General features: G+C 37.1%; 1 protein-coding gene across 2 annotated transcripts; it reads left to right on the top strand.

Moving 5' to 3' along the window:
- Positions 1-2,223: 2,223 nt before the first annotated feature.
- Positions 2,224-16,803, top strand: LOC105033234 (uncharacterized). 2 transcript variants are annotated; one of them, XM_010907941.4, is made up of 15 exons: positions 2,224-2,524; positions 2,608-2,705; positions 2,788-2,888; positions 2,983-3,061; positions 3,278-3,338; positions 5,399-5,445; positions 5,558-5,650; positions 5,819-5,909; positions 10,105-10,153; positions 11,709-11,828; positions 11,915-12,062; positions 12,533-12,625; positions 12,699-12,767; positions 16,234-16,276; positions 16,389-16,803. In XM_010907941.4, the coding sequence occupies exons 1-15, from the start codon at positions 2,467-2,469 to the stop codon at positions 16,487-16,489; spliced, it is 1,251 nt and encodes a 416-aa protein (XP_010906243.1). In that variant the 5' UTR covers positions 2,224-2,466; the 3' UTR covers positions 16,490-16,803. The 2 variants fall into 2 exon arrangements, with proteins under 2 accessions (XP_010906243.1, XP_019702141.1); XM_019846582.3 differs by lacking the exon at positions 12,533-12,625.
- The last annotated feature ends 281 nt before the right edge of the window (positions 16,804-17,084 follow it).

Below are 17,084 nucleotides of genomic sequence, written 5' to 3'. Positions count from 1 at the left end.
GCCAAGGATGTGGACGGGGGGTGGAGCGCGGCACTGCCACTGGGGGGCAACTGTCGACACGCCGTCGGCCGGCCACCGCAGGGCCGCTGCCGGTCGAGCAAGGGGGAAGGCCGCGGCGAGGGGCGGCCGAGCAAGGGGATGGGGCGGTCGGCCAAGGGAAGGGAAGGGAAGGGGCGACCGCCGCCGGCCCACTGGCGGGCCAACGACATGGGGGGTGCACGGGTCCGCCGCCTGCCGGCTGCCGCCGGTAGGCCAAGGAAAAGGAGAGAAGAGGGAGAGAGAGAGAAGAAGAGGGAAGAGAGAAGAGGGAGCTCACCATCGCCGTCGGAGCTCGCCACCGTGCCGTTGGAGAGGAGAAGGAAGACGCCGGAGGAGGGAAGATCTGAATTTTTCCTTTTTTTTTTGGGTCTTAACATGGGAAAACATCATGGGAGACGACGTTTTTAAAATTGGCATTTTTTCCTATGGCATTTTTTAATTTTTTTTGGTTTTTTTGGATATATATTTGAATTAAAATTAAAATTTTTATATTTTTTAAAATTTTAAATTATATTTTATATTTTTTTTATCATTTTTTCTTTTTTATGGTATTTTTTAATTTTTTTTTGAGATTTTTTTTTGAAATATTTTTTTAAAAAAATTAATTTGAAATGGGGATAGTAATTTGAAATGATGATTTTTATTTGAATTAAAATTAAAACTTTTATTTTTTTTAAAAATTTTAAATTATAATTTTTATTTTTTTCATTTTTTTCTCATTTTTTTCTATTTTTAAAATTTAAAATTTATATTTTTCTATTTTTTTGATATTTAAGTCTATTTTTGAAAACGCCAAGTCATCGGATATTATGCTTTATAGACATGGATACACAGAGTCTCATGTGTCTCATCTATCTCAGAATTAAAATTTTTATTTTTTAAAAATTTAAATTTATAATTTTAATTTTTTTCAATTTTTTTAATTTCTTCAATTTTTTATGGCCTTTTTTATTTTTTTAATTTTTTGAGGTACTTTTTCTCTTTTTTTGGGATATTTTATTAACAAAATTAAATTGAAATGGGGAAAGTAATTTGAAACAGTAATTTTTTTATTAATAAAAATTATAATTTTTTAATTTAAAATTATAATTATATTTTTTTTATTTTTTACTTTTTTTCCTATTTTTATGGTGTTTTTTTTATTTTTCTAGATTTTTTTTTCTTTTTTTGAGATATTTTTTAAAAAAATTAATTTGAAATGGTATTTTTTATTTGAATTAAAATTAAAATTTTTATTTTTTTCAAAATTTAGAAATGTAATTCTTATTTTTTTCTGATTTTTTTCTTTTTTTATGTTGTTTTTTCTTTTTTTAATTTTTTTGAGGTATTTTTTTTGTTTTGGATACTTTTTTTAAAAAATTAATTTGAAATAGGGATACTAATTTGAAATGATGATTTTTATTTAAATTAAAATTAAAATTTTTATTTTTTTGATTTTTTTAATGATATTTTTTATTTTTTAATTTTTTTGACGTAATTTTTTTAGATATTTTTTTAAAAAAATTAATTTGAAATGGGGATACTAATTTGAAATGATGATTTTTATTTGAATTAAAATTAAAATTTTTATTTTTTTAAAATTTAGAATTACAATTTTTATTTTTTATTTTTTAGATCTATTTTTTTTAGATATTTAAAAAAAATTAATTTGAAATGGAAAAAGTAATTTGAAATGATGATTTTTATTTGAATCAAAATTAAAATTTTTATTTTTTTATAAATTTAAAATTATAATTTTTTTTATTTTTTTATTTTTTTAAAAAAATAAATAATTAAAGTCGCTATTTAAAATGATGTTTTTGAAAATGTCATTTTCAATGATGTTTTAAAAAATATTATTTGAAATAATATTTTCAAAAATATCATTTTAAATGACAACTTTAAACTTTTTTTTATTACCGTCCATGTGAAGGAGAGAAGGCGGTGACGTGGCGGCTATAAAACAACATTTCAAATAATATTTTATATATTTATATTATTTTTATAAATAAATTAAAAAATATATTATTTTGATAAATAAATTATTTTTTTTAATTATTTAGGTAATGAACTCGCAAGGTTCCGTGGGTTTCCGGTAGTTTTTGGGATGAGTAAAGGCTGTGTCTGGCATGAAGTCTTGAGTCATCGAGGACATCCGAAAGGCGGATGGAGCCATAAGGCTCACGTTATTTTCCTCCCGCCCGCCCCACATTCTAACGCTCCTCGGCTTCCCTTCCGGTTGTCAAAACCCTCGTCTTTTGCTTTCCCATTGTTTGCTTTCAAAATAAGAACTTTTTTCCCGTCGCCTCCTCCTCCCCTTTCCGCCTCCCCCAAACCGTTGGCTTTTTCCTTTCTCCTCCTTCTATCTTCTCCTCAATTCTCTGGCTCGTCGTGCTCTGGGGTTTATCGATCGAAGGGATTTCTCAAGTAGAGGAGGGAGAGGGAGCCATGGCGAGCTCTCAAGAGAGGGTTGTCGCCGTGATCTTGGTCGGAGGACCCACAAAAGGTATTCTTTCTTCGATCAGATGATATGATCTATAATACCACTGTTTTCTTCTTCGTTGATGGATCTTCTTGGTTTTCTTGAAGGTACTCGGTTCCGGCCGCTGTCGCTGAACGTTCCGAAGCCGCTGTTCCCCCTGGCCGGCCAGCCTATGATCCACCATCCGATATCCGCCTGTAAAAGAGTAATCTTTCTCAGTTGTGATGCGTTTTTTCTCCCTTTTTGTTGGGTCGTCTTCTCAAGCACACGTTCTCGATATCTTGTAGATTCCAAACCTGGCTCAAATTTATCTGATCGGCTTCTACGAGGAGCGGGAGTTTGCTCTCTATGTGTCGTCTATTTCTAATGAGCTCAGAATTCCTGTTCGGTTTGTTTGTTTCTTCTCTTTAGAGATTCTGGTAGATTTGAGAAGCTTAATTTTGTATGCATGTTTCTAATTCACTGATGCATGTACTGCTTAGATATTTGAAGGAGGACAAGCCACATGGCTCGGCAGGTGGTCTGTACAACTTCAGGGACTATGTTATGGAAGATAATCCGGTAGGGCTTCTTTGGCACTTGAACATCCATATATGTTTATATTTAAGCTAGGCAAAGTGTCATCATTGTTAGGCTTTAGTTATTTAGTAGCAAATTTTTTTTTTTTTGGGAATTTATTGTTTGTTGTAACATAATTGATAGGATCTTCTGCCTTGTGATAAATCTAGCAATATAAGTGCTTCAGTTTCTGATCACCCTTTCCTTTGTGTATGACAGTCTCACATATTTTTGCTGAATTGCGATGTTTGCTGCAGCTTTCCTCTGCCAGAAATGCTCGGTAAGTTCCCTCCATAGCTATTATGGTGTAATTAGGTTTCTTTGTACAAGTTCAGTGTCATCCACACTAGTTGCATGTTAGTCATGTCAACGTGGCGTAGTGGCGTCATCATAATAACACCTTCCTGATGATTATAAATTTTGTTGTGATATGATTTGGTTGTTGTCAAAATTTAGTACACAAGTGTAGGCACAGCTATCCTATAGAATGCACTAGTCTGCTCATACTTGATACTTAAAGCCAAAGCTTGAGTACAAGACAAGTATCTGGGATATCTCATACATGTACGTCAAGCATATATTTTGATCAAAATCTCAAAATTTCTTTGGAGGTGTGAATCTTATGAAGAATAACGTGGGCAAGAAATGTCCATGTAGCGTTACTGTTGGAGCCTTATGCTTAGGTGTTTAAGACAAATACATAAATCTTATTGAAGTATCCAATTATCAGGTCCATGCTACTCGATTCAGGCAACTGATGGTTACATTAATGCATCAGACTACTTGCAACCATATTCAGATTGGCTTATGCATCTGAACTCTTTCAGCTTCTCAAGATGGAGCTATGCAACTTCATTTTCAAGTATTGCACAGATCATGAGCCCAACCGTTGCCTAGCTAGACAACCCAAGAGGGGGATGGGTGAATTGGGTTTTCAAAAATTTAAGCAAGTATGTGCTAGTTTGCAAAATTAATTAAGTGAAGTGCAGTGAATGCAAATGGAGAGAAATAGCCACACATACAAATATAAAAAAAATTTATAGTAGTTCGGTGCACTCCAAACACCTACGTTGACTCCCCAAGCTCTTACTTGGGATTTTCATTATATTCTCAAACAAAGAATACAGCAAGTTTGTTTTACCGAGCTCACAAACAATCCTCTTGGTTTTAACCCAAGTCAACCAATCAAAACCTTTACAAGTCTTTTCTTTAGGCTCTCAATCTGATTTATAGGTTTGGATTTCAGACCCTTTGAAACTTATTACAATAAATTCAAAAAAGAAGATTTTTACAACAGAAGAAAAGCTCCTTAATGAGTTGATTGTTGTCGTTGATGTTTGCTTAAAGAAAACTTAAAAGCTTGCACTTAATGTACACTCTTCTTTTCTTGATTTCCCTCACAAAATTTAAGAGAATTTGGTTTGGTAGTGGTTGAGCTCTCTCAAATGCAGTAAATACAAAATATGGGCTTCTTTTTCTTTGAATATTTTTCTCTTGTGTTCACTTAGTTTCTCTTATCTCTTAATTCAATTTTTAGCAAGTTTAATGCACTTTGAACCGAATCCCAGCCGTTTTTGGCCGTTAGAGAAGCAAACCAGTCATTGAAAAATTTTTTGGATGAAACAGGATCTTCTGCAGAACTAGCCATTTGAACTGTCAGAGGCTCAGGAGTCGACTCGCAGGTTCAAGAGTCGACTCATGCAGAATAAGAGTCGGCGCGTCTTTAGGTCTTGAAAATTTAGTATCCTGTCTTTTCTGAAAGAGTCGGCTCGCCAAATGAAGAGTTGACTCGTTCAAATCCAAGAGTTGACTTGCAGAGCATGCCAGACCTGCATACCAATCTTTTTGCATGCCAGAATCGACTCGTCCAAGGCATGAGTCGACTCCTTATTCTCAATTTGGCTTTTCTCAATGAATCCATCTCCGAACTTGATTTTTTTTGTTTCTAACACATCCCAAGTGACTTTAAGGCTTACCAAAAGTGTTAGCTTCCTACAAAATCATTCTCAAAGCAAATTTCAAAGACGTTAGATTCTTTTTATACATCAATATTTTGTAATCATCAAAATCATTCCTTGGGTCAACACCAACTAATTAGCATTCAAGGCATATAAAAAACTTTATTGATGACATGGTATCAGCATTTCCTATGGTAGGGGATTGTCTGACAGTCATAATTTGCAGTTCAGGAAGACATTGACAGTAAATTGTTAAACCTCTGTCCGCCGAATGTAGGTTCCAATGACATGTTGTCTCAGACAATTATGTCATTCCGGTACACTCCTTTGTTAAGTTTCACTTAAGTTGATGGCTAACTCCTATTCGTTTTAATGAATGCAGAAGCCCATAAAAGATATGGTGGAATGGGCACTATTTTGGTAATCAAGGTGAAGCACTGGTTATAGTTACCTTGTTCATTTTGTGTTTCTGCTGAAATTTTTGTTAATGACATCTTATGATTTTTCAGTGTGCTTAGAATTTTTCCCGACTTTTATATAGGTGTCTGCTGAATCAGCGAACCAGTTTGGTGAGTTGGTCGCTGATCCCATCACAAATGAAGTGTTGCACTACACCGAGAAACCAGAGACATTTGTAAGTGACAGTTGTCATCTCAATTTTATTTCTTTCTATCTTTTGGACTTGCATATGCAACCAAAACACCAGTTTCATGTGATATGTACATCTTCAAAGATCTGCATTGTGCTTATTGTGCTTACTCTGAATTGCACTGCTCTGCTATGGAATGGCTCTATGTTGCAGGTAAGTGATCTTATAAACTGTGGTGTCTATGTATTTACACCAGATATCTTTACTGCCATCCAGGATGCCATCATGCAGCGGAATGACAGAGGTATTAACTTTATCTTAATGATGCATTATGCCAAATGTTGCTATATTCTATCCCTATTTTCCTGGTTCAATATGCATTTGCAGCAAACTATTGCACTATATATTCAAAGTGATTATCCACAAGCTGGAACATTTGAGATTTTCTGCATTGTCTCATCCATCCTGTATGCTTGTCAATCTTTTCAGTTCCTGTTAAGATTCCTGATTTCATAAAAAATTCACAGAAGGCTCCTTTTAGAAGAGAGGGGAGAGGGGGGGGGGGCTTTAACAGTGTACTGTCTTTATTGGATAGAAAGTTAATGTGCAGTTAACATGAAAGGGGAATTCAATGGTGAGGTTAAGTTACATGAATTTAGATTTTTATGAAAATAACTTTATAAGCTTGCAATTCTGTGAGATGAGGTTAGTCTTGTAAGGAAAGTGAGCTTGATACTACAGGGCTGTGGGTTGGAACACTCAGTAAATCAACATTGTAACTCATAAGTGTAGAAAAGTTTTGGGAAATTGAAACAATTTCTTTAGAGTGTTCCATTTAGGGTTGAACCTTGAGATAAAGCGAATTTTTCCTTTGGAGAATGTTTGTCCAAAGTCTAACCCTTCTGCAATTTTCTTATGGGAGCGTATCTATCTAAAATTGTTTTGAATTAAGTGGCTTTGTGGTGACATATTTGCCTGATCCATGGAAGAAATTAAGAGATCTAAGGAACCAGAGATTGGAGAATTGAAGCCTATAATTAACCTTATGATCTCTCATTAGGCACTTAATCAATGAGATGAGAAGCAATATTTGCTTTGAGGTGAAGTTTGTTTTCTTTCATGATGGATGGTGTTGCATGAGTTTTGTATTCAGAAACTGACATTGAGCAGGGTTGTGTATTCTAATAAGGAATAAGAGCATATCATACATATATTGTTTAGTGTAAGCTAAGATACTGTAGTGGGAAAGATTGAGAAAGTTTTCACATTTGTCGAAAGAGGCTAAAATATCCTTCCTCTTGCAGCAGATGGTTGGACAACAAAGAAATGGATATTATTTTGTTTTCTAAGACAGGTTCACTGGACATTTTAGGGAAATTGGAGTTAAAAGATTAAGGACCTATTGGTTAGTTAAACGATTTTGTGGGCTTAAATGAGAAGTGATTTTGGGAAGATACTTATTGTTGCTTGGCAATAATGACTTGGAATGGAGAGCAAGATCTATGCTCATATGGATGGCTGTTTCAAGACATTATTTGGGGGAAAGAGTGCATATGCAAAGGAGATATCCTATAATAGGAATGAATTGTGGGGAAGAATCTCATAGCAATGACAAGTAGTAGATAGAGGCAAGGTTGTGTGAAGAACAAATGCTGGAAAGACATGGCCAAAGACCTAATCAACACCTTCATCTTCTCCAAACTAGACTTAGGTACAATTTGATGAATTGCAATTGGATGTTATGTACACACACACAAAAATTTTACGTTAAATTCACAAATTAATTTGAAATTCAAGGAAACCATCCTAGACAAGCTGCTTGCAAAGGCCTACTTCACTTAGATCCGTGTGTATTGACATCACCAAGAGAATTATTCTTTGAAAAATTATCATGTCCAATTCCTTCGGGGAATAGCTCTATAAGAATGGCTTGTGGCAAGCCTTTGTTTATGAAAATGTGGGCGATGTATGTTTTGGATGTGCACATATTGGTTGTCTCCAAGCTACATGCATGTATCTGGAGGGTAACAAGGCAAAATTATGACCCCAGAAACATCATTTTTGGCAAGCTGGGAATCGGTATGTTGGCATCTTGTCTGATATCAGGCCATTGCAGCCACCACCATTGGTTAAGCCGGTTTACCAAGGGGCATCACATGTATTGGTCAAGCGAACAGACAGAACCAATGTGAAAGTGGTTACTAGGTCACCTCCTTGTCATCCATAGCCAGATTCAATCACTTAATCTAAGATGCCGAGGTGATGGACGTGTCAGTCTCCATGCAACCATAGCCTATTGCTGAGGGTGATCTCTCCATGTTGGACATGTCTGTAGAGCGAGTCTTCACCCACCCGCCACCCTCATGAATATCCTGTCATGGAACTGCCAAGGGGTGGAGAAGCCATCCATTTGGTTGCTAGTTTGGCAGCTCATGCTAGTTCACTAGCCGGTATTGGTAATGTGTTTCTTTCTGGAAACCTGTTCTCTCTGGCAGTCTGTTAGATTGGTTGCACTGCAGGATGAGACATGAGTGGGAGGTTGTCTCCATACCTGCTGAGAGGTGCTCATGGGGCATCCACAGTGCTTTGGGCCAGGTGGAGTAGTGCCAGACTTCCTCTCATGCTTTGAGACGCCATGCTCTTGGCTGTGGTTTATGCCACTGGTGGTTACTTTCAACGATGCCATCTCTTGTGGGAACTCATGATGATGTTTGACCTTGATCTATTGATAACTTTTGTGGGTGACTTCAACTCCATCCTCTTATTGACAAGAGGCGCAGCAAGCTGTTTTGCTACTCCATCATATTACAGATGTTCCAACAATTTGTGCAAGCTACAGGTCTTCAAGACCTGGGCTTCACCAGTCTAAACTATACCTTGTGCAACAATTGGAGTAGGCCTCAATGCATGTGGGAGAGACTAGATGGGTCTTCACCAATGATGCTTGGCTTAGCTGGTTCTCCGACTTTGTGGTTTGATACCTGCCCCGACTTTTATTCTAATCACTGCTTATCCAATCTCATATTCTCCAAGCAAGGTTCACTAAAACAACACTTTTGTACTTTGAGCAATTTTTTGCTCTTAAGGTGTGGCATCAGCACTCAATCTCGAGTCGCCAATGTCTTGGGGTAATCAGGCCCTATCTAGATCCAGCCTCCATACAACCTTCTTCACTTGGTCACCCTCACTCCTCGGTTGCTTGAAGGTGAATTTTGATGCTTCTGTCCCTTAGAGTCATATTGTCTCGCGATCGGTGTTAGATATCACATTTGCGACCATCAGGGCGCTGTTTTGTGTGCAACGTCCATCTGTCGCCCATTCTCTTCAGTATCCTTGGCTAAGCTATGTCTGGTGTGGGAGGGTATCCAGCAAGGGGTTATTGGTCTAGAGGCTACCCTTACATGGCTCAGGGTGATTTGATGATTGTGGTTTGCTGGTTGCAGCTAGTTTCCACTCAACATCCTTCTCTTGTATGGGCACTTATGTAGTCTGCATGTTGCTCATACTTCTCAAGAGGCCAATCACCACCCATTAGCTGGCTTCAGTGGCTAATTTTGAGACCAGGTCCTTCGTTTCACATCATCCCTACCCTCAGGCTCTTTTAAATCTTGTACATGCAGACTTTTTCAGTTGTCTCTACCACTGAATAGTTAAATACTGACATAAATGCTCTTCTTATAAAAAGAAAACCTATTATATTGTCAATCCTGGGGGCAAAACTTGTGTTCACATACAAAGTGATGGGCATGATTTCAACAAAAAACTGTCACTTGAGCTTTCTGCGAATAGGTATAATTGAGAAAGTGTAGGAAATAAATCTATTGCTGTTATGTTCAAAGAATTTATGTACTAGTTTACAGGACAGAAATATAGTTTGCAGGGGAAAGAGCAAAGCATCTAGTCAGAGGCACTAAGGATACTTTCCTCTCTTGTCCCAAATAACTTTAAACACTGGATAGTTGATTTATGAGAACTAATGATTCTTAATGTTGTTCTATTATCTTAAAGATGAGTCTGGTTCAAGAGGGCACCTGGCCAATCTAGTTAACTACACCTTCATTTTTAAAGAAAAAGAATTTGTGACATAAGATGGTAATTTCATTTGGTACTAAGATGGTTAATGTCTAGCCTATCAGGAATAATTGGTTATAGATTATTCTAGATGATTGTCAATTCAATGTTCTCCAGAAGAGATGTGTTTGTTAGTTATTTGCTGCATTTTATTTCCTTTTATAAATAGCAAGCCTGGCAATTTATACAAATTTGTAGGGCTTTCAATTTTAAAGACATCACTAGTTTTCTTTCAAGTCACTGCTACAATTCTACAACAACAGTGTATTAGTCCTTGGATTGATGCAGCATGCTAAAATACAGTTCTCCCCTTTTTTTATTTTGTTCATTAGCACGATTATATGCTCTGCCAAGTATTAATGGCTTGTAACTTTCCATTGTTTATGGACTTTTCTTATGTTTACGCAATGTCCATTGTGATCTTTCAGCTAATCTGCACCGTGAAACCAGCTTTGAATTTCTTCAATCAGCCACCAAGTATGTCCATAAACACTTCTCTTTAGTATTACATGACTTTATTAGTTCTGGGCTTACATTAATATCATATGAAGGAGCCTGACCTGAAATGATTGGAAATTGCAGTTGCTATGTATACATGTTCTTTGATGATCATATTTTGCTTAATTAATTGATTTTTAAGGTGCTGCAGAATGCCATCATTAGATAAATTTGTTCTGAAAATAGATATCTTATTTAACAGAATTCATGACTTTGCCCATTACATGCTTTATGTATTCTTTTTGTATGCGAAAGTATTATGGTTTTGAGCAACTATAGCAGGTGCGTAGATGTATAAACATTTACAGATTTTGCATTTGCTTTTTATGCATGTTAGATTTTTTCAGGTATGATCTTATATAAAGAAAGAGCATGAGTAAAACATCTGTTTTGGGTGAAACATTTGCTGTCTAGATTGTGGATGAAAACAGTTTCCAGTAATTGACATCGTAGTTTGTTGCTTCAGGGGTTCTGTCAATGTTTATCTAACCTTTCATATGTTAGTCTACCCTGCCCTTTATATTGGAAGTGTATGTCTTGCTCCCTTTAGTTACTTATACAATTTCCCTGCATCTCTACGTATGAACAATTGCAACATCTCTGGACTTAATTTTTATTGGTTGTGATAACTGCTAACACACGTTTCAAATTAGAGTTAATAAGCAATCCACATGGCAAGATTTGGTGATTGATGGTGTCATCGCAAAGAGAAAATGAACTCCCTAAAAGGATCCAGTGATGGCTTCAGCTTAAGTTGCAAGCCATGAGAGAATGTTAGAGGGCCATACTGCATCATGGATATAATGGTGTTTGAATCTATCTTAAGAAAAGCCCACTGGACCAGCAATATTGGATCATGCACATAATTGTGGGACTACAACAACGTAACTGGTGGAAAGTAAGATCAAAACCATAGATAAGATGTTTGACTCTATTGGATTCTATTGAATAAATTAGGTAGTTTTAAACTCTTGGTTGATAGGGTACTATCAACCAACTCTTTATGAACTCCACAGATGCAATCAGGTGGGAACAGTCCGGTGTTAAATATGGAGGCTGAATTCAAACGGTTGACTGAATTCAAACAGCTGATGAATATCTTTGAGATCTAACTTATATAGGTTACATTGAGTTAAACATATAGCTTGACTTGGGAACAAATTTGGCATACTGATATATAAGAGTAGGGTGGTGATGGAATGTTTCAATAATCAAATTCATCATCTGGATACCTAGTAACATATTTGTATTGATATGTAGTTACTATTATAAAGAACATCTTGTTATGGTTTTTCTTTCAACCTACTTTTAGCTCATTTGGTCTATGCTATCAAATTTGCAAGTTGTTTTTGTAACTAGGCATTCTTTCACACATTCAAACACATCTATTAGTATTTGTTTTCACTTCTTAGCATATACCATCAAATTTTGTGGAAATTAATCTAGAGTATGACGGCAACTTTTAGAGTAGATTCCATGTTTTTGAAGAAGTTTCGGTATATTTTTCCCTAGACTGATATTTTTCTCTCAACAGGGCCCTTCTTCATGCAGATTTTGTTCGACTGGATCAAGATATCTTGTCTCCTCTTGCTGGGAAGAAAGTGCTCTATACATATGAGACTACTGACTTCTGGGAACAGATCAAGACTCCAGGGTTGAAAACAACCTTCATGTTATTTTTTGTCTTTTCCCCCTCGGTGGATCATTTGATAACCCATTCTGTTTTATTTGTGTATTCAGGATGTCTTTGAAATGTTCTGCATTGTATCTCTCCCAATTTCGGCATACCTCTTCACATCTTCTAGCAGGTGGCGGCGACACCAGGTGTGCAACTATTGTTGGTGATGTTTATATTCATCCATCAGCCAAAGTACATGTAACTGCAAAGGTAGTTTTTCACCTTACCCTTGCCATTATGCATGACAACATAGCTTATCTCTGACCATTTCTGGGGAATTTGTCAATAATTATATGTACAGATATACTATATGCGATCCATTTTTAGAACCTTGATGAACATTGAGTTTGAGAAGTGTTGTATACATGAGAGGTTTGTGTCTTTGTGTTGTTTAAATTATAATTTTTTGGTAGAGATTTAAACTATACCTTTGTGCATTTATTCATGTATGCACATGTACACATGTATGCATTTATCAAACAGTTTAGTTAAAACAGTAAAGTAGCTTGCAAGAGGTATACTGGAGTAACCTGCATTTCAAGTTAGCTGAATTCATCGTAAAAGTGAAAACTTGTTTAAAAGTTCTTTGAATGCACATTGTCAATAATCATATTTTGCACATTCATGCTTGTTGACGTTTCGTATATTATCGACTCATGTAAGATGGTTTAACTGAACAGATTGGCCCTAATGTCTCGATTTCTGCAAATGCTCGTATAGGAGCTGGTGTAAGGCTCATCAGTTGCATCATTCTAGATGATGTTGAAATTAAGGTGCGGGATTTTTAGATCAAGTTGATATCTAAACAATAATCTTCAACGTTTTTATTTATTTATTTACTTACAGGAGAATGCCATTGCCATAAATTCTATTGTCGGCTGGAAGTCATCTATTGGGAGATGGGCACGTGTACAGGCAAGTTTCCTTCTTTTACATGTTCTTTTGTTTGCTTTCTCTTAGTCCAAAGAAAAAGTATATACTTGGTCCATATTTTGTTAGAATTTGGTGTTAGGGATGATATGCATTAACCAAATTAAGAGTCCCTTTATAATCTGGAAAAGGCAAATCTGACATGCATATGCTTACCCACATCCAACATGCACAATCTCTCTCTCTCTCTCTCTCTCTCTCTCTCTCTGTGTGTGTGTGTGTGTGTGTGTGTTCGCATCTGCATGTTCCTATGTGCATAAGCACATCTGTAAGTCCATGACTAATTCGTTTGCTTGTGGCTTCAAATTAAATGGAATTATTTTTTTCCATCTTCACAGATCCATGGTGTTTTCTTGGGTCTCCCTTGTATTTGTACACGTCACAACACATTTTATTTAGTATTTTGTCTTTTTTTCCACATTTCATGTAAGTCCTCTTCCAACACATAAACATATCCAACTTTGCTCTATCGGATCTCACCTTGTGCGTATGACAGAGGTTCTCATTTTCAGCATGATTATTGTATGTATGATAACCTTGTACTTGACAGTCAACGCTCTATCTGATCTCACCTTGTACATGGTAGAGGTTCTCATCTTTAGCACGATCATTGTATGTATGATAACCTTGTACCTCACAGTCAATGCATAGATATGTGTGTGTGTGTGTGAGAGAGAGAGAGAGATCAGGATATACTTGAATATATCTCTACTCAGATCCGGTTTGATCATGATTAGATGATAAGTGTCCAACATCAATGATCTGAACCAGCATTCGCTGAACTGTTCCGAATCGGACGGTTCAGTTCATTCCAAGCCATACCGGTCGCAAATCGGATGGTTCGGCCTTACGAATTGGAACACCGAATGAGGAAGAGAGAAGGAGATGAAGAGAGAGAGAGAGAGAGAGAGAGGGGAGGGGAGGAAAAGAGGAAACGACGCTGTCGGAGGGTCGGTGGTGGCCTGTCGAGGCCGTGGAGGCCTCTGTGGCTCCATGTCACCCGATAGAGCATTTAATTGAAAAAGAAAGAGAGGAGGGGAGCTAGGGTACTGAGGGGAGGCGCAGACAGCGAAGAGACTGTCGGAGGGTGTTGGATGGCCGTCGTTGCCATTGGACGATGGAAAAGGTGTGGACGGAGCCGCGACCGTGGAACAGAAGCAACCGTCCCTATTCATCATATTTTTTTTAAACGATAATGAATAGTGAAGCCGGCAAACTGTGGGTGGGATTTTTTAAAAAAATCTCGTGAGACAGGGACAATCACTCCTGTTCCACACCCACGGAGCTGTGCTACAATTCCGTCGTTCGACGGCCACAGCGGCCAGTTGGAGGCCCTCCGACAGTCTCTCCATAGGCTTCCCCTCCCTTATTTTCTTTTCCTCCCCTCTTTATCTCTATTTCTCTCTCTCGATTGCGATTTAGCGGAAGAAGTGGAGGTCTTGGCAGCCCTCTAAGTGCACCTGCAGCCCACTTCTAGCCACTACCGGTGTCTCCTCCGAATCTCCGATCACCCTCTTCTTCCCTCCCCCCTTCTCCCTCCCCCTTCCCTCTCTCTTTTTTCCTCCCCGATTTCTTTCTTCGTTTCTGTGTCGGTTCTCGCCGATCCGATCCGATACAAATCCATATCGACTCGTACCACCAGCCGGCCGGGATGGATCCCGATATTGGTTCCGCGGACCTTGATCTGAATCATTGGATGTGATCTATTATCTATAATCTGCTAACACACTACTATCTCTAATTTGCTAACACACTCAAGATCATATTATTTGGAGACCCTAAACTTATGCATCAGGCGGTGAAAAACTGGACAATCTAAATAAAATGAAACAATATATATTTTTGACCACTTGATGCATAGGCTAAATGTCTTCGAATCATATAAATTTTGGTATTTAAGTATTTTAGATATAGTTGATCAAGTCCGATGGCTTGAATCATCAGTATTGGACCCCCATCATCCAATTATAATCTGATCGAATTTGAGTGGAGATACGCTTGAGTGTAGTCTTCCTTTATGGACACACATACATACATACACACATACACACAGACACACAAGCATACATATATATACATATATAGGCTGCACATGAATTGGTCTCCACTCAGATCCAGCTAAGTTTAGATTGGATGTTGAGGGTCCCACAACAATCATCTGAGTCGTTGGATATGGTCTACTACGTCTAAGCTGCAATAAGGGATCGAAAAAGAAATGTATCATTTCGTGTTATATTTAAACTATCTAATTTTTTGACCATTTGATGTATAGGCTATAAGTCTCCAAATTAAGCTGACCAAATCTGAGTGGAGATCCACTTGTGCGTAGCCGAGTCTATATTATATTATATGTGTATATATTATATGTATATATGTATGTATGCGTATGCATATGTGTATAATGCTTCTTTTGTTCTATTTTAAGCTCAACAAATCGTCAACTTTAGCTGAACAGCCATTCCTTTTGTAGTTTGCTAAAAAAATAAAAATTTTGATCTTTTTGATGTTTCAAGTACTTGGAGATGCAGGTGACTTTGTCCAATTTAGTTGATATCTGTGTTAAGATTTAAATGGAGCTGTGTGGATGTCTGCCTATGATACACTTTTGGTACTGCCCTCATTCTTGTGAACTGACTGGAGAAAGGAGGCGAGAAGAGGGGGAAAGTGGGACTGAAAAGACCTTGATCCTGCAAATACCGGATCTTCAGGATACAGGAAATCACCTATGGGATGAACTCATGCAATTCACTCTTATTATTCTCTCCCGCTTCTCCCTTCATTCCTCAGCCAATTAGTACTGTAGTTGGAGATAGCTCATATGTATGGTAGCCCGATATACGTGCAGTCTTAGAATGTGTTTATTTGCTCGCTCCTTGTGGAATTTGGAAACTAAATCTAAGACCTTTCTCCCATCATTCTAGCATTCTGATTGCTAAATAATTAGAACTCCATATTAGTTTGTTCCCCTGGCTCTGTTGGATTAATGTATCAGACATATTATCAGACAAAGTGCAGGACATCTTGCTGTATATATCTTTTTTCTGTTCTTTTCCCTTTGAAAGATAAATGTTATCTAAAGTCAGTAACCATCCTAGTTTGTTTTGACTGGATCTCCTTAGCCAAAATAGTTGGCTGGTAAATAACTAATTCAACATACAAGATTAAGACCACTGAGGACACTGAGGGAACAACATCTTCTAAATTTCTTAATCTAGCTTCAAATCTACAACTCCCTTAATATATCAAATTACCAGTTGGTTTTAGGTAATCCATCGTATACCACTTTTTTGTGACTGCATTTTGCTTTTTCCCTTGGGAAAAGTATAGGAAGTACCAATTAGCATTTCATTAAGCACATTTTTCATGACTGCATTTGGTTTCCTGAACATTATTAACCCAATAATTTTGTGATACATTATCTGGCTCTGCCTAACTTTGCCTATCTTCTCAGGGTGATGGGGATTACAGTGCAAAACTTGGAATTACAATCCTTGGTACGAGCTAGCATTTTACCTTTTCTCTGCAGATCTAATATTCTTTCCATTCTAGGAAATACATCTTAATGATGTTCTGCATGGCAATTCTAATGGTTTTGTTAATCGTCAGGAGAAGCTGTGGCAGTTGAAGATGAGGTGGTGGTGATTAACAGCATCGTCCTACCGAACAAAACCCTAAACGTTAGCGTACAAGAAGAGATCATCCTATAATGAGCTGCTTTTTAAGAGAAAAAAAAAAGCTTTCTATGGGATGCGGTCCGATTTTGAATCCTGTGATAGTTTATAATTTTGTTCTTATTTGAGTTAGCTTAGAATTGTGATGTTGTTTAAACAGGTTCACATTTCAGAATCTGATAAAGCTGTAAAAGTTTTCAGAATCGATTATAGATTCACCATAGGCATTATCTTTTCTGGTAAATGAGGTGTGCGCTTCTTGGGCAAGCAGATTTTTTTTGTTTGTCGCCAAACATCATGTATTCTTACACTATGCTCTCTAAAAAGCTTTTGCTAAAGGTGCACAGGTATCCTGACCATCCAATCCTTTCATATTCACAGAGATAACACTAGAGTTTGCCGCTACCAGTGTCGAGTGTGATGCATATGTTTATAAAAAATAAAAAAATAATAATAATAAATATTAGAGAAAGAGTTAGAACTCTGGATGCTTGTGGTTAAGAGTCATATGCTCGGAGCTACCCTGGCATGTGACATGTGAGATGTGCTAGGAAACATGAGGAATTGCATGGATGTATCAAAGGGTTTTTTTTTTTTTTTTTTTTTAATCTGAAAATTGGAGGTATACGAA

This window comes from Elaeis guineensis, chromosome 6 (assembly GCF_000442705.2).
Source record: "Elaeis guineensis isolate ETL-2024a chromosome 6, EG11, whole genome shotgun sequence".
In the NCBI taxonomy this organism is placed as follows: domain Eukaryota; kingdom Viridiplantae; phylum Streptophyta; class Magnoliopsida; order Arecales; family Arecaceae; genus Elaeis; species Elaeis guineensis.
Note: the sequence above shows the minus strand (reverse complement) of the source record. Positions and strands in the feature narration are given on the sequence as shown.

Coding starts and splice junctions, on each gene's coding strand:
- LOC105033234 (XM_010907941.4), top strand. CDS start 2,467: ATGGCGAGCTCTCAAGAGAGGGTTGTCGCCGTGATCTTGGTCGGAGGA. Junction 5,446..5,557: donor GCACTATTTTGGTAATCAAG/GTGAAGCACTGG, acceptor ACTTTTATATAG/GTGTCTGCTGAATCAGCGAA. Junction 12,063..12,532: donor AAGTACATGTAACTGCAAAG/GTAGTTTTTCAC, acceptor TTAACTGAACAG/ATTGGCCCTAATGTCTCGAT.